The sequence below is a fragment of the Agelaius tricolor genome, unplaced genomic scaffold (assembly GCF_023055355.1).
Source record: "Agelaius tricolor isolate 1412-34295 unplaced genomic scaffold, bAgeTri1.0.p SCAF_1, whole genome shotgun sequence".
NCBI lineage: Eukaryota > Metazoa > Chordata > Aves > Passeriformes > Icteridae > Agelaius > Agelaius tricolor.
The window spans coordinates 43943932-43966591 of NW_027269261.1; the positions used below are offsets into that span (position 1 = coordinate 43943932).

Genomic DNA, 22660 nt, shown 5'->3' on the forward strand with positions numbered 1-22660 from the left:
AAATTCCTAATCATTGCTGTTGGTTTGGGTTTTCACAATGCCATTTAAATTAGTGCAACAAGCAGTGCTGAAGAGCTTTTGGTCAAAGTGTACTATAATCACTTCACGCTTTGGGAAGGAATCAGAAAACTGATTTCCATGGTTAAAAGAAGTTAAAGAAAAGATCCAAATCACTAACTTCACAGACATTTTCACAAAGTTAAGACCTGTATCTTACACAAGGATGACTGTGGTAACGTCATCCCTTATTCATAGATTACATTCAGTAACACAAGCAACAGCAGTTAATGAGGACAGCACTAAACAAACACCTCTCAAACAACAAAACACAAACACTCAAATGTGTATATTCATATAAACACTGAAACCAACATCTGCTTTCTCTGCTTAGACATTAAGTGTAGGTTTAGCTCGCAGAGGCAGATGAGGTTTACTTCCTTGGTTAATCTGGTTCCATAATTTAATAAAGCACACCCGGTCTGTATCCTGTACCCCAAATCCTGCTACTGCAAAATACACTGTACATTTCTACTGGTCTTCAAGGGCTCATGAAAACTGACAGGGACCACAACATCATTTGGACTACACATGCCAGTTTATAAACACAACACAACAAACTCTGTGTCATTCCCAGTTTCATTTTAAACATCTAACTTAAACTGTTTTGAATCTCTCCTTCAAAGATCTGACCTTGCAATTGATTACAGAAGAAACTTAGGCACTAAAGTGGAGGAACTGCATCTAAAATGGACATAGAGAGTATCATGAAGACCCCAAATTTTCAGTGACAATCTTCCACACTGAGAATTGATATTGCCAAAAGAACTAAAGGGCTACAGAGGCAAACACTAGATTTCTGTAATTCAAAATGTGACTAAACAATATATATTAATAAAAAAGTTTGTGTACTGAACATTGATCTTTATTCAAATTTTCCTGTTACCTTCAAACGCTCGTGCAGCATCTACCAGGTGAGACCAGTCTAGCCCTGTGGCAGTGTCTGGCAGGGGCATCAGGCCAGGATCATTGAATTTGGCTTTATCAGATAAGGACCCATCTGAGAACCAGAATTCATCTAAACAATAAACACAATAATTAGTCTTCCTATAACAGTTATGTACAATTAATTTTGAAGATACTATAATGATCTGTAAAAAATGTATAAGCAAAAAGTGCTTATCTTCATTTCCCTTGTGTTTGTCTTTTCCTGTTCAGTACTCAGTAGGGGTGGAACAATCTCTAAAGTTGGCAAAGTAAGATGGTACAGTTTTAAGGGGCATTTTTTGGTGCCACTGCACATGGCATGTCCCTCACATTTTCATATGAATGCTGTATGAGTAGGCAACATCCATTCTAAAGCATAGCATGTTAAACCTGAGTTCTGAGCAGAAAAGTTGCTAGATACACCAAGCTATATTTGTGAAGCAACATGAAAGATATTTACATGCAGAGTTTTACTCTGAAACTGTAAATATTCCTGTTCCAGAAGCAATTAAATAAACCACCTGCTTTTCTTTTAATGCATTTGTAAATTCTAGCCTATATCCAAACCTCCCTTTCACATTGAAAATATTACCCTATTAGTTTAACATCTGTAGCTGTATCTCTGAGGATGTAAGACTTGGTGAGATTTCAGAGTGAGCTGTAACACACTGTAAAAGGTACACAGATCATATATTAAATGAAATGTATACACTATAAACTGTTCAAACAAACCTCTCAGTTATGCACATTCTAGAATGTACTACAAATATACATTTTATTATAGGAGATGCTAATTTTAATAATTTTCTTGAATATCTTTACATGTTCCTAATTTGTCCATCTCCACTCCGATCAATGTGAATATGTTAAAAAAAAAACCTGAACAGACACACAGTTTCTTAAAACTGATCATAAACCAAAACTACTATTTGCAATCACATTTCATCTTAACCATAAAGCCAGCAATGGAATATAATAATTTCATCACATAGTATTGTCAGGCAAAGAGAATTTTTGTTTTAAACATATCCACTCCAATGAAACAAAAAGGTCAAAATAGTAATTTTTCCTCAAATATTTCAGGAGGAAATTTCCATCTAGTCATTCCAGTGATTTAAACTATAATACTGAAGATGAGTATTTTTTCCCCAGGAAAAGACCAAACACAAAAAACAATGAAGGAAGAAATGCATTCACACAAGTGGAAGATACATTAGCATTTAAGGAAATGGCATGCTGTTATTGTCCTGATATTAATCTCCATTTGACTTAAAGATTCTGACTTAAAAATCCAAAGAGAGTAGGCTGTTACAAACCATTCCACTGCACAGAGCAATGATGCACACATATGATATGCTCTATTCTTTGCAGAAACCTTTCTTAAAAAGAATACAAAATATGAGGAAAAAAAAGTGAAGGAGGCTTACAAGCCTCTGTCAGAAATTAGGAGTCCCTGCAGAAGAGGTTGAAATTCTCTTTACTGTGGAATTTATCTTGTTCTACACTTTTATGAAAGATGCAGTATTGTTACATTACATTTGGAAGTGGCTTGACAAAACTCTGTAGAAACGTCCTTCTCAATACCTACTCTCAGTATGTAAAAGTGGATGTTACATGAAATGGAAAATATAATATAGACATATATTCTACTCATATATCTGTACTAAGATTTTATTTTCAGTTCTGTATAAACATACGTAAAGCCTTACCTAAGGCTGCCTTTGTGCAAATACATTCAAAGCTGAAAGTCAGAGCAGCCTCTGAGATTCTGTATATGACTTGGGAATGGTGAGAACCTTATTTGTGCAAGTACAAATGTTTCATACATCCCTGTTGTGGAAAATAGACAGAATACCTTATTTGAAAGACTGGCAAGCCAGCTTTTGGTTCTAGACCAGCAGGCAGGCCTGAAGGGACAGCCCTTGCTTTTGTGTGATCAGCCTGAGAGGCTGATTGTGAAACCTGTCAGGAAGAAGCCTGCTCCCAGCGCGATGCTGCCAGCTCTCCAAATTAAAGTGTAGGAGTGATATATTCACCAGTAGTCATCCTTCATTATGCATTGTCTCTGTGAGAACCTCAGTTCACCTTAGGGTGGATCCTATTCAGTCCTGCATAAGCCCTGACAGAGCCACTCAACTGCAGAAAGCCTGCCAGGGTAGAGATTTGAATATTGATAGCTCTGAAAATGCAAGTGCTCATGCTGATGGCTGAAAGTCTAAGTGGAATAACTGAACAGGCATAAGTATACCACCACAGAATAATTCATTTTCAAGGCATAAATTGTGTTCTTCTGCAATGGGGGAGCAAAAAGAGGGGGAAGAAGAAAAAGAATAAAAATGCCAAACATGAGCTCTAATGACATAGGCCTTGATGCCTTTGAATTTCAGAGAATATTGTTTGCATTCCAGGAGTGCTCTGGGTGAGATAAATTATTTGTGGCCTCCTGTATTTGCATTTCTTCCCTGCTCCTCTTTACCTTGCTGTTGCCTTACTCTGTCTGTGTAGGACTGCCACATCAGCAGCTGTTGCCTCTTTCCCTTTTTGATTTGTGCAAAGGTGGCAAGTGATGCTTAAGCCTTCCCACCTCTCTATGTCCAGAAGGACACGCCTAATCTAATAGGCCACTACTTTGTACAAGACTGACTTTTGAAGCAACACAGTTTCCTTTGAGGAAACATTTTCAGTGTTATCTTCAGTTTTAAAGATTATTTTATTTGCTGTACTCCTTTTGGCATAAAATTATTAGTCTTGTAGTTTCCAGTCTTTTCAGTTGTGTCACTTCCTACACTTAGGAATTCTATTGATTTTTATTACTGATGCATAAAAGTATAAAGCACTATCAAGAGTCCCTATTTTTAAAATTTTGTGGTCAGTTCAGTTTCCAACACAGCTCCTGAAATTGGTGGTTATTAGTCCCACATACATCCATATACAAAAAGTAACTAGTTATGCAGAAAGAAGAAGGATTCACCTGACTTAACCTATATTACTTCCAAGACAATTATCCTGCTTCAGTTGGAACTGCTACTTTTATGCAGAGACTGTAGATAATGAAAAAATTATCATCTGCTAAGTACTCCTTGCTTCAAACTAGACACATCATTTAACAAGTAAATTCTCTCCAAAGAAGCTGCAGGTGAAGAAATATATCAAACCTCACACAAATGTAAATCCCATACTCTCTGGGATGTCTGTTTTTCTTTCCTGCAATCAGTAATTATATCTCTATAGTCCTCTCAAGCAACAAAATCTGTCTGCTGAACCCTTCCCTTCTTTAGTTTTGCCCAGGGTTACCCTGCTTCAAGGATGCCAGCCTGCTCAAAGGCTCTCATGCACATGTGCTCCTGGTAACCGCTTTTTCCTTCCCTTCTCCTACTGAAGACAGCCTCATGTTGTAGTAAGGTGAACCATTCACTGTGTGAACAGGTAACACCAAACATGCTCTCCTTCACTTGTGTGCATTAATCAACAGCCTTTATCTGCTTGCTGACAAACTGATTTCCAAACTCCTGCCACTGCACATCACCAATATACAGTGATGCTCTTTCATTTTAATACTGCTTCTTATCAAAAAGTTTAGTTTTGGATTGAAGCTAACATGGGCAGTAAGGCACTCTGAAGATAAGACTTTCATCTATGAACATAGTTGCAGAGATAGCTCCTGCACTTCTGGCATCTTTTTCCCTATGCCATGTATAATCTGAGAACTTTCAGAATTTGTCAGTATATCACTGTAAAATATTCCCTTCCTTATGAGCCTCTTCACTGCAACAATTCTGCACCTTGCTCCTTTCCTCACAGCACAGGAACATCCTGCCAGTTTATCATTTAGGGCATTTTCTTTCCCTTCTCTTTTTGTGCATCATGATAGAGTGGACCACAGTGCCTGATGTGTAAGTCAGATTGTCTCCATGTGTTTCCCTGGGTTCCCCACTTAAGTTATTACACTAGTTCAGTATCAGTGGTTCTCATTGTTTGAATTCTTTCCCTGCTCATTCACCTGCCATGAATTTGCAAGAAGGGCATAGATTTGTACCTGCAACTGCATGTTAGAATCACTCAGTAGGAACAGCACTGTCTCAGTCAGGGAATCCTTAATGTCCCCAAGGTAAAATTACAGAGTTCTTACCTACACAAATTCTCCTTTCTGGTTTCATTTAAAAATAAGATAGAATTAAGTGAATATTTCTACATTTGTGTACTGTTTGCAATCAACAGCAAGATCTGACTGGACTGTCAGATCTTGCAATTCAGGCTTTACTGAAAGCAATTTGTTTTTTCATGTCACTTCCCCAGTGATAAAACAATAACTAAAAAGCCCTAGCCCTATAACTTCACTTTTTCCATCGTTTTCTTACAGCAAACATTACACACAGATGAAGTTTCTGTTTCTTTATTTGTGTGGTCATTCTGTCTCATAATTCTGATTTCCCAGTAAACTGAAAGCCTTCAGGGTCACCTATTACTCTTTGGTTTTGGTGCTGCCTTGCTTACCACCTATTAATCACACTCTTTGCCTTGCTAGAGGGGTCTCATGAGATTTGGTGCTGCCACAGTATTCCATGCTGGATAATGTGCAAGAATATACCTTTCTAAAATTGATTTCAGCCAAAACCACGCTATTTCCACTGATATCTATAAACATTAAATATCAGTAAAATTAAAATTCTTTGAGATCATACACAAAAGACATTATCATGACAGGATATGAATCCTGATATCTGAAACCACAACCTTATGTTAAAATTATAAATGAAAAAGAAACCTCTCACATCACTGCTGTAGAATGTAAATACCTACTAGGCACTGACTACATAAAACCTTCCTAAAAAGAGCCAAATTAGTTTCTCATATGGAGATACTGACTAAACTTATTTTTGAAACATAGGTGGGCAAGCTGTGATGTGGTTTTTTTTCAGAGTAATTACAGATAAACAAATCATCCTTGAAACAAACACCACAAAAGATCCTATATAGCTGGCATTGATAAGCACTTTTAAAACACAGAACCAGAAGCAGAAAATAGAGGTTGCATATGAAAACAGCATTAATTGCCTTGGACCAGTTTTTGACTGACAGAGTACTGATTTAATGGGGTTCTTTTTTTCCAGTTACATGTATGTGTATATATAACTTTCTGTATCTAAGAAGCAGCAAGAATGAAATATTAGGTGTCTAAGACAGAACTAATACAAAAGCCACTAAAATATCACTGCTGGAGGAGCAGCATAAAGCTTGGATGTACACAGTTAATTGCCTTGTGCCAGTCTCCTGAAGAAAAGCAAGCTGAAGGTTTGATCTCATTGCATGTTTACATGCACAAGAAATGGCTCTAAAAAACAAGGCGTAACACAGAGGAAAACAAAAAAAGAAAATACAAGCAGGATGCCTGTGTACTATACAGGTCCTTCACAGACAACAAAAATCCACTGAATTAATCTCCTGTGAAACAAAATGGATCTCCATTTGCTATCCATGAAAGAAAAGGATCCTCTCAGATTAAATTTATAGTAAAGAGTTTCACTCTGATAGAAGAATATTTTTAGAATGGCAAAAGGTACACCAAGCATGCATTCCCACCTGAGGCAGGAATTTAGCACTTGTCTGAGATACCAATTTAAAATTAACCAGTGGTTAGTGACCAAAACTTGGTCTCATGGCTGAGGCCACTCTAACTAGAAAAGTGTTTTGTATATAAAGCTTATTTCTCAAAGTTAGGAGATGACTGCTAGTTCCTGAACGACATGATGAATGACAGAGCCCTTTTTATTGCTACTTCTTTTAAATCATCTGGCCACATTCTCCCTGGACATGGGCCTAAAATCTCCTTAATGCTTTCAAGAAATTCACCCACAGCTTCTTAACTACAGACTTCAGAGTCCATTTTTTAAATTGCAGTCAGCTGTGATGTAAAATTAGAGTAGCTAAAGAAAAGAGGGGTTTTTTTTCAGATTGCACATCAACTCCAGGTGTCCACTATACCTCAGCCTAAACTAACTGAAAAGCATATATATTCAGCATTTTGAAAAGACAATTCACTCTTATTAAGTAAACAAATATAGATATTTAACCTAAATATACATATCTGTCTGTGTTGATTTGGGCTTTTCATTTGATTTTTTTTTTAATTACTACAAATACTACAAACTTCATAGTTCATCCTGGAATTATTGCAAGCTAAGCATTAATAAAGGTCTCACATACAAAAACTTCACAAGTAAAAAACCACATTCATAAAATAGCTTTAACTTAGCACCTCAGACTACTCTTCTGCTGCCATTAGAAATGAAATGTCATTTATAAAGCTTTTACTAGTATGTTTAAGAAAGTACTAGCAAATTCAATTTGGAAATAGAAGTCAAAGTCAACATTTATTGCACATTTCCTTTTAAGAAGTTACTAAAGGATCATCTAAACAAAAGCTATTCCATTTAGCTATTGTTTCAAATATATTTGTGAATATTTCAATAATTCAAATGCATATAAAATAAAAAAAAAAAACCAAAACAACAAAAAACAGGCCAACTTGGCTTAATTAGGTCACCACTGGAAAATAAAATGATAACTAGAAATATCTTCAGACAAAGTTTTTTGCATATCAGTGGTCTCATGAAAATTCTTTGGGAAGTAAAGTGAATATTGTCTCCAAACATGATAAATAGGAAATAATGGCAAGCATGAGCATGTACCACTGACCAAATATTTTTTTACTAGGGTAACCAGAGCAGTGACATTTCTTAATTTCACCTTAAAAGTAAAATCTCACATAATACCTGGTGATTTGTTTGAGCATACTACAAATATTCCAGACTCAGCAATGACAGTGACAATGACTTACTTCTCAGATTTCCCATTCCAGGAGTCAGGCTCATTCTGGGAGGCAGTGTGCTGTGGTATGGTGGAGTAGTGCTGAACAAGATGTCATTTGGCAAGGCCTGGTCTATCATGGAGCTCCGAGAGCTGGCATAGGAAGATCCCCTTCGATTGCTACATATGCTTTCATCAGAGAGCGTGCGGTACAGCGTCCTCCGGGGGGAAAGGTTTCCATAACATGAAAACTAAAGATAAAAATAAGAGCATGTATTGCTGGTTGAAGTGATTCATACAATCACATCCCCATCACCAGCTCTTGGGAGTGTTTTTCTGGACAGGGCACTCTGGAATTCTTGAACTAATACAGAAGATCAGAGATTTCTTCTGCCATATCAGATCTACTGGGGCCTCAAAAGAGTTACTGAATTGGATATTCAGACTTCCTCTCAACATTTTGGAATATATCACCATGAATTCATCAGATACTGTGCTGGTTTAGTAATCACGAAATGTTAAATGAAAACTTCATAGCCTTATGACAGCAGTGTTTTACAGAAATGTATATAAGGTTACCAACTCTGGCAATATGCATGCAAGACTATACACACAACTGTTTGATTTTAATTTGAAATGACTATGCTTTACTGTTAAGCATTCTGAACTGATATATGCTGCCACATAATTCATTGGATGATAAAAATTACTTGAAGCACTGCATCTCTCTGGATATCACATAACAGGCTTAGAAAAGAGGGTAACAGGGTTCAGTGAAAACTGCTTATGCATTTCAAAAAGTTACTTAGACCACAACCCAAATATCTACAGTAAAACAAGATGCTACTGTATTGTAAAGCTGGATCATTCCACTTTGTACACTTTGTAAGTAATTCCTCTGCACTGCAAACAGTTTTCTTTACATCTATAAAGAACAGTTAATGCTTTAATTATTCTACTGGTTTATCCTGCACACAATTACATGTTTCCTTTGTGATTAACTGTGTGTTCCATGTTTCCTATGCAGAACAAATACTTAAGAGGAACAAACACTGAATATACCATAGAATCTTTTTGGAAACACTGAATATACCACAGAATCTCATATATTCATTTCTGACTTCACTGTCAAAGGTAACTGGCTCACCAATACCAAGATTATTACCCTCTATGAAGGCATAGCCACAGACTGTACACTGCCAACTCCTGTGGCTGGGGCTCCTTGTGGGTTCAGGGCCTATGGTCTCACTTACTTAACTTTTGTTTAGGTGCCTTGGAGAGGAAGGGACAGCAGTCATTTATCTCAGCCACACCTCCTCTCTCTTAGTTGATCCTTATTTAGGCAGCCAGAAACACTGGCAGTTCTTGGAATCTTCACAAAAACCCTCCAATTATTGTATCAACCATAAATCATAAAAACCTCTAGGACATGACCCACAAAAGCATGTATAATGCACACATAACATCCCTCATATTACAAAATATATATGATCTGAAATTTAAATTCAACTCTGCACTTACAAGATTCCCATATGTTACTTTTGTTCAGACATGATGATTATGCTATTTAGCATATTGTATAAACACAGTGGGTTAAGAGAGCATTGACTTAATATGGAAGTGTGACAATTATCTCAAGTAATTTAATTGCTTTGTTCTTTGTTCCACATTAAGCACAGCATTTAGAACCATTTATTTTGGGGAGCAGCAAATTTTAAGATCACTATCCACTTACTGTGAAACTATTAAGCATTACCAACTGTCTTCATACTACAAGGATAAGATCCAGGCTCTCCAGTAGCACTGACAATTATGCCTTCAGAGCAGCTGCCACTGATACCCACATGAAACTGATTTGGATTTCTAGCAAATTGTTGGTATGAGTACAGGACAGAGGAAAGTGGGCTGCTTTTATTCATGCGTTTTAATATCACACAAGATGTACAAATTTAGGTCTCCTTCCTTGAAAATGTCACTTTTAACCTTTCAAATTATAATGAAGTTGCTCAACCTACACTGGTCAAGCTAAGCAAAGACATACTTAAACAAATACTGGATTTTATAAATAATCATCAAACAAGCATTTCCCATCCTCGTGGGAAATGATATTTTGGGATTTATGGTCATCCCCATAGAATAAACTTAGCTTGTACAAAACAATATTGCACTCTGTATAGTAATTTTGGGCATACCAGAAAACCATTTCTAAGGTTACTGAAAGATTGTAACACATGGAGCCAAAGGAAGTAGCCAACCTTTCTTCTCCCTTCCTCCATAGAGAGGCTGTCTGGCAGCATCAGCTTCAGAAAATCTTCTTTGGACAAGACTTGTTGGCTTTCAACAATAGCATTCCTGACAGAAGTTTGGAGTGGACTTGATGCAGACACAGCATCAATATCATCATACACTCTGTTGAGAAAATGGATGTTTTTAGCAAGAAATTGGATTTGAAAGACTGCAATCATTTTCTGTCAAAGTGAAAATTGTTAGAATATCTCCTGACACAGCACACTGTTTAGAAAATTTTTTTGATCTCTTAACCTTTATGAAACTGTTTGTGGGTACAAAATGAAATTCTTAAACCACTGAGAAATGGAGCTTAGGAATTCTAAAGAACAATTTCAAAAAGCATAATCCTTGTTTCTCCTAGCTTGCCTCTCTCTTTTTTACACACCACACTTCTCTATCAATACAAAAGTTATATTTTTTTTCAACATTTCCAAAGGTTCATAGCAAAATATTTTAACTTTTACTTCCTTAGCAAATAAACAACCCAATATTTTATAGTACAATATTGCATCCAGCTTCACAATCTGGCAAAATTACTATGGTCATCACAGCAATGTTTGAAGTGTACTGGCAATCAATTGGCCAGTGTAAGTATATTTTATTATCAGCAATTTCATAAAGCGATTTAGATAAATTAAACAGGTGTCTTCTTTAACTATCAGCACATAAAAATCTAGTTACAGACAACAAAGGACTGTCAAACTGAATTATTAGCCTTCAGCTCCTTCCAGTGAGAAAGGAGAGACAGGGCTTTAATAGGCTGAATGTAATGGAAGGAACTGGAGATTGCAACTCACAGAGAACAGACTGGAAGCCATTGCTCTCTGCCAAGTGCAGCCTCATCAGTGACTGTCTTCAGCAGACAGAAAATAAGCTTTGCTATGGTAAGGTATAATTCTCAGTGAATTATAACCTACAGTGGCACAACATTCAGTAATTGACCTGATATTCATCATCACTGCTAATTAGAGATGCTATTTTATTTCAACATAATTATCCTCAGAGAGATATTTCCTCTCTGTGATATAGAGAGCTTTCCTAGAAAGAAAGAGGTGAGGCAATTCTGAATGCCATGGAAAAATCTGAAAATATTTTTGATATAGGAAGTGTTGTCATATTCAATTAATAGTTCTTGAACAGAACTTTCTCTTGAAGATAATTTTTCAGTTTTTAGTCTAAATACCCCAAATCATGATGCAATTTTATTTTAAGGCTGCCCTTCAAAATAAGAAGACATTGTTTCAGTGTTCATTGATTTCAAAATCCAAAAATTTGTGGGAAAACCCTGAAGCTAGCCCACTATAATTTAAATACTACTATGACCAAACAATTTATGTAATTAAAACATTAATTAGTGGGAGAGAAACAAAATCATTCCTCTGTTAACACAAAGGAACACATATAACCAGAACATCTTCTCCTTTAAGAATTATGAATGTAAGAGCTTAACTTCAGATTCATATTTCATAGCATATATATTCTAGCATTCATTTTTAAATATTACTTTTGCTATAAAGTAATGCACACGTGCAAAATTAGGTATCAGATAAAAATAACCTATTCCTATTAAACATAAAATAACCCCAATTAAACATTTGAAAATGTTACATTACATCGATTGCAAATGTTACATACATTACTGCATGTCATCTTGTCAATTTATTGAGATAGACAGTGACTGGCTATGGTTTATTGAGAAACAGCACCAAAAAAAAAAGGAATCATGGACATTATCCATGAAGATGATTTTGAAGCCAGCAGGAATTTCAAGGTCAGATTTAAACAGCAGATTCAAACATTATTTATTACAGATGTACCATTGTGAAATTATCATCTCTCTATATTTGAGGTACTGTATGTTTTCCTTTGAGTTCAAGACTTTTTCTTCTACCTAAGAACAACACATTTCTCATGGACTATTCCAATGTTAAGTAGCATTAGATATATAAAGGTACAGAAAAAAAACCCTGAGCATTTAAAGGCAAAACAGAATTTGCAATTTTTTTCCATCCTATTTTAAAATTGATTTTCACTACCCTTCTTCCCTCAATGAAGTAAAACAGAGTGCTTACTCATGACATTCTGAAACTTCAGATTCTTCAGGTGTAGGACTTCCTTCCGATTTTTTCCATCCAATGACATATTTACTCACTGCTCCTTGTCTGTGGTAAGGTTTTGAAATCGACCCAGACATCTGTTGACTGCTATTCTGTGACACTATATAAACTTTGGAGGTATCTAGGGAGCCACTCTTTTTAGAGCAGTGTGTTGATGGGCTTCCTGAATGATGTGACCCACTGGAAAAGTGAACCAAACACACAAAGGGAAAAATTAAATATGCTATGCAACAACAAATCAGAAACGCTTTGCCTGGTATGCGGCAATAATTCCCACAGTTAAGTTTTTCTGAAGGTTAAAATCAATGAAGCAAAATTGGCACAGTAATTTTCTACACACCAACTGTGTACACATTAAAGCTCTTTGAAAACAGAATTGTGATGAGTTTCTAGAATATACAATGCATGGAATTCAGCCTGCTCAAATGCCAATGCAAACTGATGTGAATCGAAACTAAAAGCCTCAATTTAATATATATATTCAATTTGTGTGTGCAATTTTAAGTAAATGTGTACACACACATTTACATAAAGAACTACATAGAGAATTACTCAAATATCTCCCTAATCATAAAACCTATGTGCTTTTCCATTTCACAATAATTTTGCCAGTTGATGCAAGATTAGGCTGTGCCTTTCAATCAGACACACTAATATTAAATTACCAGCAAATTTAACAGAAGTAAATTTCAGTTCAACAAGACAATCCTCTGGATAATTTTAACAACCCCTTTTATTATGAGTAATAGCACTAGTAGGTACTAAGACATACTTTTAGTGAAGACCCTAAAACCTATTTCAAATAAACTAAATAAACACTTCCTTGAAGAATAAATTTCTCCAGAATAACCAAAGACAAATTCACTCATGTCAAGCATATAAGTAAATCAGTACACAAGATATTATCTGGTTATTTTCCTGTACTGATTGACACTGAAAACAGGAAAATCAGAGGGAAGGAAGAACAAACAATTTCCTTCTATCCTTTACAGAGTAAAAACCTTAACACATAGACCAAAGCTTCAATTTCAAAGTCACCATAAAATGGGAACTGGAAAATAAAGGCAACCAGCTATAAAAGTGTACTTTCAACAAGCTTTACAACAGATGTATCATGCACATGTTTCATTGGTATCAAAAAGAAAAGCTGAAAATCAATCATAAATGCCATTCAACAAGCAAAACTGTACAGCATACATTAGAATAATATAAATCTGGGGGGATGGTGTGCAATGCAGTTTCTTTGTATGTAAAAATTGTCCAAATTTTTCTGATTTCCCTCAGCAAAGCAAAAGTATGTGAAATAAGTTCTAGGTGCAAATGTCCATTTTACTTAAGGATGCTTCCCAATTTTAAAAATCCTTGCAATTTTCAAGGGTCATGTATAAGGCCTCCATCAGATCTAGGAGGTCTGGCTATGCTGTCCAGGCAGACTCACCAAAAATTGCTTGAAAACTGCTCATACAGGCATTTGAATACAAAACAAAAACATCAAAATCTTTTAAGTTCAGTTTCAAAGAAGGGCAAACAGAATCAAAACAACACAGAAGCGCTACCTGTATGTTAACCCCTACTCCATAACCGCTGTTTTGTAAGAAACACACACCTGGAATGAGAGGAGATTTCGCTCAGGTCTCCCATGCTGCCCTCAGCCGTGTGGCTGGCGGAGATAGCAGAGGCGTAGCCATGGACAGCGTAGATCTTAGCTGGGTCCTCGTCGGGCCCGGGAGGCTCCGAGGGCTCCGGCCACTGCTCTGTGTGGCAGTGCACTGTGGACCTGCTGCCGGCCAGGTGCAGCGGGGCCAGCAGCGGCGCCGGCATGCAGGGCGCCGTATCAATCCCGCTGTCCGTGGAAGCTCCCTTTATGTACGTCAACCCAAGCAGCTCGGGATCCATCAGGTCTCCAGAACCAAAGTGCTTCTCATCGCTGTTGCTGGATGTGTTGCTGGATAAGGTGTTGCTGCTGGAGTGGCTGGAACAGCTTTTGTCCCCAATCTTAACAACAAGAAAACAAACCAAAAGACATCCCCCTCAAATTAAATAGTAAGAGATCTATTTTCATATAAATGACGGCATTTGTGCTATTCAAAGACCATTTTATTTTTTTTTTTTACAGTATGCTATCATATAACTGCAAAGTATGAAAAGAGCCAATTATACCACCCGTTTCTGTGAAATGAATTGCACAGCTGGCTAGACACATTAAAGGTTGATGTCACTGCAAATAAAAAGGCTCTAGTTCCATCTTCTATCACAAATCTTAAAATCAGAATTGAATTTTCTGATTATAGGAGCTGCTTAACATCCATAAAATTGCATTTCTGAACAGTTAAAATAAGCATTTGTTAAAGCTAGAAGCCTTAGTAATTATTTGTTTAAACAAGCTCTACTGCAAATCTGAAAATCACCAAAGACTGAATTATTGTTGGCTTTTTCTCAGTGTGGCTGAAATATGCAGCTCATTGGATCAAATCCAATTGGATGTGTGGCTAGTTAAATTGAAGCCAATTGTGATGTATGTGTACCAGATGAAAGTAACTCAAGTTATAAGGCCCTAAACTAAGCATGGCTATTGAACTGGAATAATTACGTCAGACTTTTATGCCAATAAAGTCCAGGGGTTTTGTTATTTACCTTTTAAAACAAATTTTACAGAGAGTTGGATTAACTTATGTCTGTGACAGTAGCCAGAATAAAGGCAGATGGACTTCTACTAGGGCAAATGGGCTTCTTTTGGGTAGGATATAAATGGGAAGGGTGACTAACTTTTTCATGAGATCCTTCCCCTAGCAGATGCTAGAACATGCTGTTGCTCACACATAAAATGTAAGTTTACAGTGTACAGACTCCTACTACATATAGCAGATTTTCCAGGTAACAAACATTATGTACTTTTCATCACTAGGCTGTTGAGGATTTGGCCATTACTGAAGACAAGCTACTAAACAAGGTAGACTAGAAAATCTGTTCAGCATTCCCAGCACACAAGTTACATTTTTATAGTGCTTATTGATAATTACATTCCATGGGTATTTCACATAAGATGAAAAGCAGTATGGTAAATATAATTTTATTTTCTTTTAAAGGGTAATTAAATACTCCACATACTAAACAAGACAGTATAAAGGAAGCTATAAATTCACAGCTGAGTAGAGACCATACTAGTTTTATCTACTCAATGCCCCAGATCCAAGCTCTCTTGGAATTCTGAGTTTGTAAACAAAGATTAAGCATATTACATTCAACCCACATGAGCATAATGTTTGCCTCCCAAAACACCCAGTGGTCTTTATAAATTACTATAAATTTAGAAAATGTATTTTTAAGATTTATTTCTGTAAGTCCAGAGTAGTTTTTTGTTGTTGCTATTTTGGGGTTTGTTTGTTTTTAGAGTTCTGAATGACATCCAAGGAAAAGACTTACATGTGAAAGCTTGTTTGGCGACTCCTTGCCACTGCCTTCCTTCTGTAAAGCTCGCTCTTTGTAGGAGCTCAGGACTTTGGTTGATGGTGCATGCCACTTGGCTTCTGCCAAAAATAATGGAGAAAGACACACCACTCAGCATCAGCTTTCAAACCTGCACATTCTGCAATCAGACACAGGTATCTTTGCAGAATGTAGTAACTTTTACTGCCACATCACACATTCTGTGTGAGTCAAACCTCCACAAGGGGAGGTGGCTGCATTTCAACAGGCACGGCATTGCAAAGAACACGTACTGGAAAGATACAGTGGGTTTTATTACCAGAATGTCTAGTTCCTTCCAGAGTTTCCTCTCGTTCTCTGCCTCCTTCACACTCCAGTGAGCCTGAACCTTGGTGATGTTCATGGAGCAAAGGGGACTGGCATCTTTTAATGTAAGCAGAAAATTAAGCTGTTAAGGTTTTTATCCTGTAAGATTAGCTACATGATGACCTACACCACTTTTTACTCTTAAAAGCAAGTATTTTGTGACTTTTAATAATAATCATAATTCCCAAACATTTCCAAACACTGCATAGAAATATTTATATGCCATTTTTTCAAAAGCACACTGCTGTATCTGAAGTGTGAACATGCCAAGAAGACACTGAACTTTAAGAAGAAATGTATTCTTGGGGCTATAAACCCAAAAGCTTTTGCAGTAATGGTAATGGTAATATATGCTTAAACTCCTTGTGATCCAAGCCCCACAGAAAGTAATCGTAGTTTTGCAGGGTTTCACACTGAGAATATTTAAGTTAGTACCAGATCCACTGCTTTGTATTACACTGCAAAAGTTTAAACATTTCACAAAGCAACAAACTAAAACATAGATTTTTATTAGAAATAACTGTGCTGGAAAAAAAATGGCACAAGATGCATTTTGATGAGCTGACTGTCAAAAAAAAAAAAAAAGAGCTACAGTTTTATTTGAATTATTACCATCTATTTAGCTGCCAGAGATTTCACTGAGTTATGTGAAATTCCTTGAAGAATCTACAAGATACTGCAAATATATCTGCTACATGGAATATCTTATCCACAATCAATCATGCCAAAGCATTAATAAGCTTCAAGGAGCAAAGCTGATGCTTTCAATATTCACATTTTTTTCTCTGAAAAGTAGCTTCTGAAAGCCACTTGGCAAGTCTGGAATGCTTTTATATTACTCTATTGTAGATACTGCCATAGCTCAATATTTTATAACAGGAGTGTTTTCAGTAGCTGTACATACACAACAAAGTCATAAATTTAAACTAGTTTAGAACAGATGTCTCACATAATATTCTTATGAGATGAGTTATATTGGGGTGGTCTTTTATATACAGACAGCTAACTTCTGAAATTTCAGTACCAAGGGATTAATAGGGATGCAAACAGACCATCTATGCACATCCTTTTAGAAAGAAAAAACCTCTGAAATTCCTACTTTTTTGAGGACATATGCTAGGGAATGGGTGTCACAAAAAAAAACATAGCAGAAAACAAAACCTTTGAAGACCATAAAGATTTTTTTTATTTAGTCAAACACCTTCCTCCTGAGGCAGGAGGAGGAAGTAGTATTCTTTTATTCTAGTTCTGAGTAACTAGCTGATTTCTGGCCTTTTACAGGGAAAATACATCTAAGAACCATTTCTCATTTACCTGAATTTAAAAATATGATCCTAAAGAGATAAATTAGGATGACTTTAAAATTGCAGTTGCATGCATCTTACATCAAAAATCAGTAAACCTCTACATCTTAAAAGATACTAACAGTGTTGGAAAAAAAATACATCTAGAAGACCCATACAAATTTTGCTTAAGAAAGAAGATGCATAGGAGCTCCTGCAAGATTTAAATAAAAGCTTTTAAAAATCACCAATACCCGTCATATCCCACTTGCTGTCTCCAGTGGCTGCTCCCGCTGGGCCCTGGGTCACTGGATGAGGACTGGTTGCTTGGAGAACTTCTGTAATGTTGATTTTAGAGTCATTAACAGTGCACTGAGGTATTTTTGGTGTTTCAGATTTGAACTGGGCTGTGCTTTTTTTATCAAATACAATCATTTTCATAAATAATACAGATGCATTATGAACAATTAGCTACATCAATTTGGGGAATTTAAAAGGCTTATCTCAGTTTCATAAAACTTTAACAAGAATTTTGAAAGTATAGTATTTATTCACAAATAAAATGTTTCAAACTGAATATATAAAAAGGCACAGAAAGAGAAAGACTAAGTGCCAAATCCTATTTTCTCTAGATCTGGCTTTAGTTCTGAATAAGTGGGATTACTTAGGAGTCAGAGCAGCTGGATTAGGTCTCTAAATTCATGTGTGGGAAGCTCTCATAGTGGATCAAAAATGATTGTTAGTTCCTTGGCACTTATTCCAATTTTAAAGCTAGTAAAATTGGAAGAGGCAATTCTAATACTTTTAAAATTTTTATTTTATTAATCCTTTGACATAGAAAAGCAACAAAAAAATTTCTTGAAGGGTATTATTTTGTACTTAATTATTTAAACTTTTAAGCCTCATGTCTTAACAATGTCTTTAAGTAGTTTTGTTAGATTTCCAGACAGTTGAAATTTAATGCTTAAATTTGGATTTGATCACATCCATTCCTTCACTTCTGTGCAAATCATTCCATAACTACAACACAATTTCCTTCAATTATCTTGACATTATCTTGAATTCAATTCCCTGTGTTTATCTTTTTTTCTTTTCTCTCCCCTCTTTTCTTTTTCACGTAGAAACGAATGTATGTACTTAGGGAGGAAATGAAGAGGTGTTTTTTTTCTTTATGCAAAATACTTTCCCAAGAATGTGACCTTTTAATAAGCAACATTACCGCTCAGCTTGAAAATTTTAAAGACAGTAGCTATTATATTTTGCTTTTTAAAGACATTAGGTGTTACATTTTGTCTAATAGCCACTGTACAATAGTGTAGTACCTTATTTTTCAGCATATCTTTCTCTGAGAAGTATTGACAGGACTGAACCTCTCTCAATTAAGTGAAGTAGTCAATAGGCTCCAGCTTAATTCAGTTCCATGAATTTGTAATTACCGCCAAGAATTATGCATTTTGTGCAAAGATTAAGTGACCCAGTATTAAGGAATGGATAAATTATGATCTCATGGGTTTCCACCCTCCAGGCTGATGTTTAGGACATTGTCCTCAAAGCCAGGATATTGCTTTGTGCTGTTCTGCGGCTGAACAAAACATGTCTACTTCCCATTTGCTGGACAAGTGTGAAGCCCTTAGCTTCGTAAACAATGAGTGGCCACAAAAGGAGAACTACAGAAATCCCATCAATGACTGCCTCACACAATTCCTTCACACAAAAATTACAACCATCTGCTCTCAGGAATGGATTCCAGACTCCAGGTGATAGGATGCATCGTCAACAAGTGTGACTCAGGGATTAAAGCACACAGAGGCTTCTTGGTGCAAAAATCAGAAGAGTGAGTTCACCTAAAGCTTTACTTAGGCACATGCTATGAGTAGCTGTCACAGAATTAGCCACTTTGCAAAAACAGAAGAGCTTAAGGATAACCTTGTATTTCTAAGTAGAGGAAACTCCTTGAACAACACCAAAATACTTGGACTGCCTTCTCAAAGCACTTAATTCTCAGGAATTGTATTAGGAGCATAATCATTCAGCTCTCAGTCTCTAATTTCCCTCCAGGGAGTGGGCACCTAAGTATTATATGTCACAGCAGTTGAATTTTTGCTGCTTAAGTCTCTTATTGTATCTAGTCCACATTTTATTTCTAAACCAAACAATTTTATTGCTGACTTCACCCTTAGCTTATTTTCAGATCTGCTGTTAAATCTTCCCTGTTTTATCAACCTGCTTCTCCCTGCTTGCACTCTTTAACCAATACTGGGTCTTTGACCCTCTAAAAATCTCTTCATCGTTTTCCTAGCCTGAGTACACTTTCACGCTTGCCGGACTACTAATAAGTACTAATGCACCTTACTTCAAACTCTTCTGTTTTAAGCTCATCTCTCTGCCAAACCATCATATGGCTCTTCCCATGTGGAAAGACTTTGCCAGTTAGGTACCTTTCTTTACATGCTTCATGACCTACAAGCCAGAATCCATAATTTTCCTCTCTTTTCATTATTTATACTCTGAATCATGTCTTCCCCAGAATACCACTTCTGCTATTGTTTTGCTTAAAAGATACAGAAATTTCTTCATGACAAGAATAGACTCAATCTAAGCATTTTTTCACATGCTTTGCTGAGTGTTATGAGAAGCGCAGCTTATATTTGTAAAGTCTTTTTGGAATTGAGTAGCATGTTAGAAAGCTTTCATTTCTTTTCTGTATCAGTATACAATATGCTTAATAAAGTTTCATAAATGATGAAGTATTTCTAGACATTTGATACATTGTCCTCTTATGTTAGATGTTATCGAGAATTTAATTAACAAGATATTTAGGTGAAGGTTAAGTTCTGTAATGGTATTTAAATGCTTACAGAAATGCACCTCTCAATTTTTCAGGGGATAAAGATGGGGGTAGAGGAGAAGGAGAACACAAATAATCAAATAGTCACAACCGGGAGTCTTCCTTCCCCAGACAATAAATGAGACTTATTTTCAAATACATACTACTATTACTTCTGTACATTTCAATGTAAAAAGTCATTAATTCTTTTCTACTAAATAAGGTAGTCAATGTAGCAATAGTGGCATTTAACAATTTCATCTAGAATTGTTTTAAACCCATTTAAGACTAGTATTAAGCATTTCAGATTTTTGTATCATTCAGATATTTTCAACATGCAATAATTATTTCCTTGGAAATTAAAATTACATCACCCCATAAAGGCATAAGCTGAAATAATTACAAACAATAAAGGACACAGTTCTGCTCAAGACATATGGCTTTCCTAAATAATTCAAAGGTCAAATGTATTTGCAAATTTTTATCTTTAAAAACGAAGTTTCAGCTTACGAAGAATTATGATTAAATTAGAACAGAGCTAACATTTAAGAGCACCATCCCATCATCTATGAGGTGTTACATATTCAAATCACAAGCTCTGCTTTGTTTAATTAAAAGCAAAGCAAAGCATAAGGGCTGGTAATGAGTTACAGAACCCTTTGAAACTATGCCAATACCTTGGCAACGAGATTAAATAATTAATTTTTAAAGGAATGAGTTCATTTTATTTACACTCATTTGTTTAAATTTACACTATTTGTTTAAATAGTCTTCTAAAAGGTGGGGAACAGGGCATTATTAAGATTCAAAAGTTATAAGGCAGTTTCCCACTTCACTGATTTGGGACTAAAGGGAAAGGTCAGCTGTCCTCAGCAGTAGGATCCTCAGTACAGCCTACTTCCAACACAAGCACCAAAAGCCACTTGTTTCAAGCAGACTGGTCCAGTGAATGATACTTAATACAACCTCAGAATTAAAAATATGCCAAAACTCAGTAAAATAAGGTTTAAAAAAGAAGACACCAAAGTTCTAGAAAGCAGAGATTTCCAAATTAATACCATTAGGAAGGTGACAGGCATTAACCAGAGAGAGCATTACCTTGCACCATCTGGCAGCTTTCTATCAAAGGAAGTGCTACGAGGAATGGCTGTCTGAGCCTGCTGGAGAAGCTGCTGGCACTGCAGTCTGTCAGATGTTCCTAGGATTGGAGAGGCACGAGAGAGAGGCTGCCCAGCGGGAGTCGGCACCCGATGCCAAGTGGTATTCCTTCTGAAAGGGGTTTTATACTCACATGGGGTGCCTTCACTGTCAAGTTTGTATTCCACCATGGGTATACGACAAAGTTCTGAACAACCCCTGTGGGACAAAGGAAAATGCTCATCAGACTCATAAGACGGAACAGAGAGAGGAATCTTGCATTCACGGTCAGAATTATATACATATTTTGATTTCAGGTGCCCAAAGGTATTCATGCAGCATTGTACTTTGAACACTTCAAAAATGTCAGGCCAAGCAGGTAGAAAACATTTCAAAATAAAAGGTTTGCTGTCATGTGCTCAAAGATCTTTGAACTGTCTCTTCATCCTTCAAAATGGGGAACATATTGAATTTTTATAAATTGATCTGCAGCTGGAATTTTACATAATAAAAACTTATAGAGACAAGGTATTTAGAAGTCATAAAGTATCAAGTTTTTCTGTATAATTTCAGAAATAGGTGTGTTGCTTTGCAGCAAGCTAAACATTTCTTGGTGGGGTTGCAATCTCTCCTTTAGAATCTCACCTTGTCCCCACCAAATGACAGAGTGCATAGACTACAATGCAAATGATTAATTGACACCTAAATATTTTTCCATGTGTTTTCAAAGTGTAATTTCTAATGTCTCTTTTCCCAGGTATTTGTAAGCCTGGATGATAAATGGGGAAGTGGAAGGAAGAGACAGATCAGAAACAGTCTGCCTTACCTCCTCTGCCTGAAGTTTGCAGTGCGGTTAAATACTAAAAGTATTCACAGATAGTGTAAAACCAGGTAAAAGTACTGGTAGTGTTCCACAAAAGATCAGTGTGCCTTTGGGATATTTGCTGTAGACTCAGACTGCACTCAAAAATTAAGTGTTACTGTTTCAGAAATTGGTTAATAGAAGCTTCACACACCCTTTAAGTCAACACCGATTATCACTGGAGGTTTTTTATAATCTCAACATTCCATCTCCATTTTTCTGATAGGCAGTGTGTACTAAATCAATATCTATGAAGAGAACACCCTAAATACTTCCAAAGCAATACATTAAGTTTAAGTAAGAAACAATGGAAATTTGCTCCTCTGTCTCAACTACAGTTCTGCTCCATTCCTTAGCTGAGTCTTGATCAAGCTTTGCTTGTGGTAAAAACTCAACATTTACCATTTGCAACTAAATTAAAATCACCTAGAGAAAGTGCAACGGAGTGTAAAGAGTTTACAGTCTTAATCCTGAAAACATCTTGGCATAAATGATGTAACAGAAATGTGCAAGTAAATTGTATAAATTCTCACACATTAAATCACTGTGCACTAAAGCTTCT

General features: G+C 36.2%; 1 protein-coding gene across 9 annotated transcripts in view; it reads right to left on the bottom strand.

Annotated features, from left to right (window-relative positions):
* The window catches only part of SIPA1L2 (signal induced proliferation associated 1 like 2), a 126648-nt gene that overhangs the window by 9326 nt on the left and 94662 nt on the right, over window positions 1–22660 (bottom strand). For 6 of the 9 annotated variants that reach the window (XM_071431858.1, XM_071431841.1, XM_071431830.1 and 3 more), the window contains 9 exons: window positions 21198–21455; window positions 17527–17610; window positions 15943–16046; window positions 15621–15724; window positions 13804–14192; window positions 12153–12377; window positions 10047–10200; window positions 7823–8042; window positions 944–1075 (listed from right to left, as the gene is read on the bottom strand). In XM_071431858.1, the coding sequence (XP_071287959.1) occupies window positions 944–1075; window positions 7823–8042; window positions 10047–10200; window positions 12153–12377; window positions 13804–14192; window positions 15621–15724; window positions 15943–16046; window positions 17527–17610; window positions 21198–21455 (1670 nt within the window). The remainder of the gene's footprint in view (window positions 1–943; window positions 1076–7822; window positions 8043–10046; window positions 10201–12152; window positions 12378–13803; window positions 14193–15620; window positions 15725–15942; window positions 16047–17526; window positions 17611–21197; window positions 21456–22660) is intronic. The other 3 variants (XM_071431876.1, XM_071431906.1, XM_071431895.1) reach the window with 1 other exon arrangement.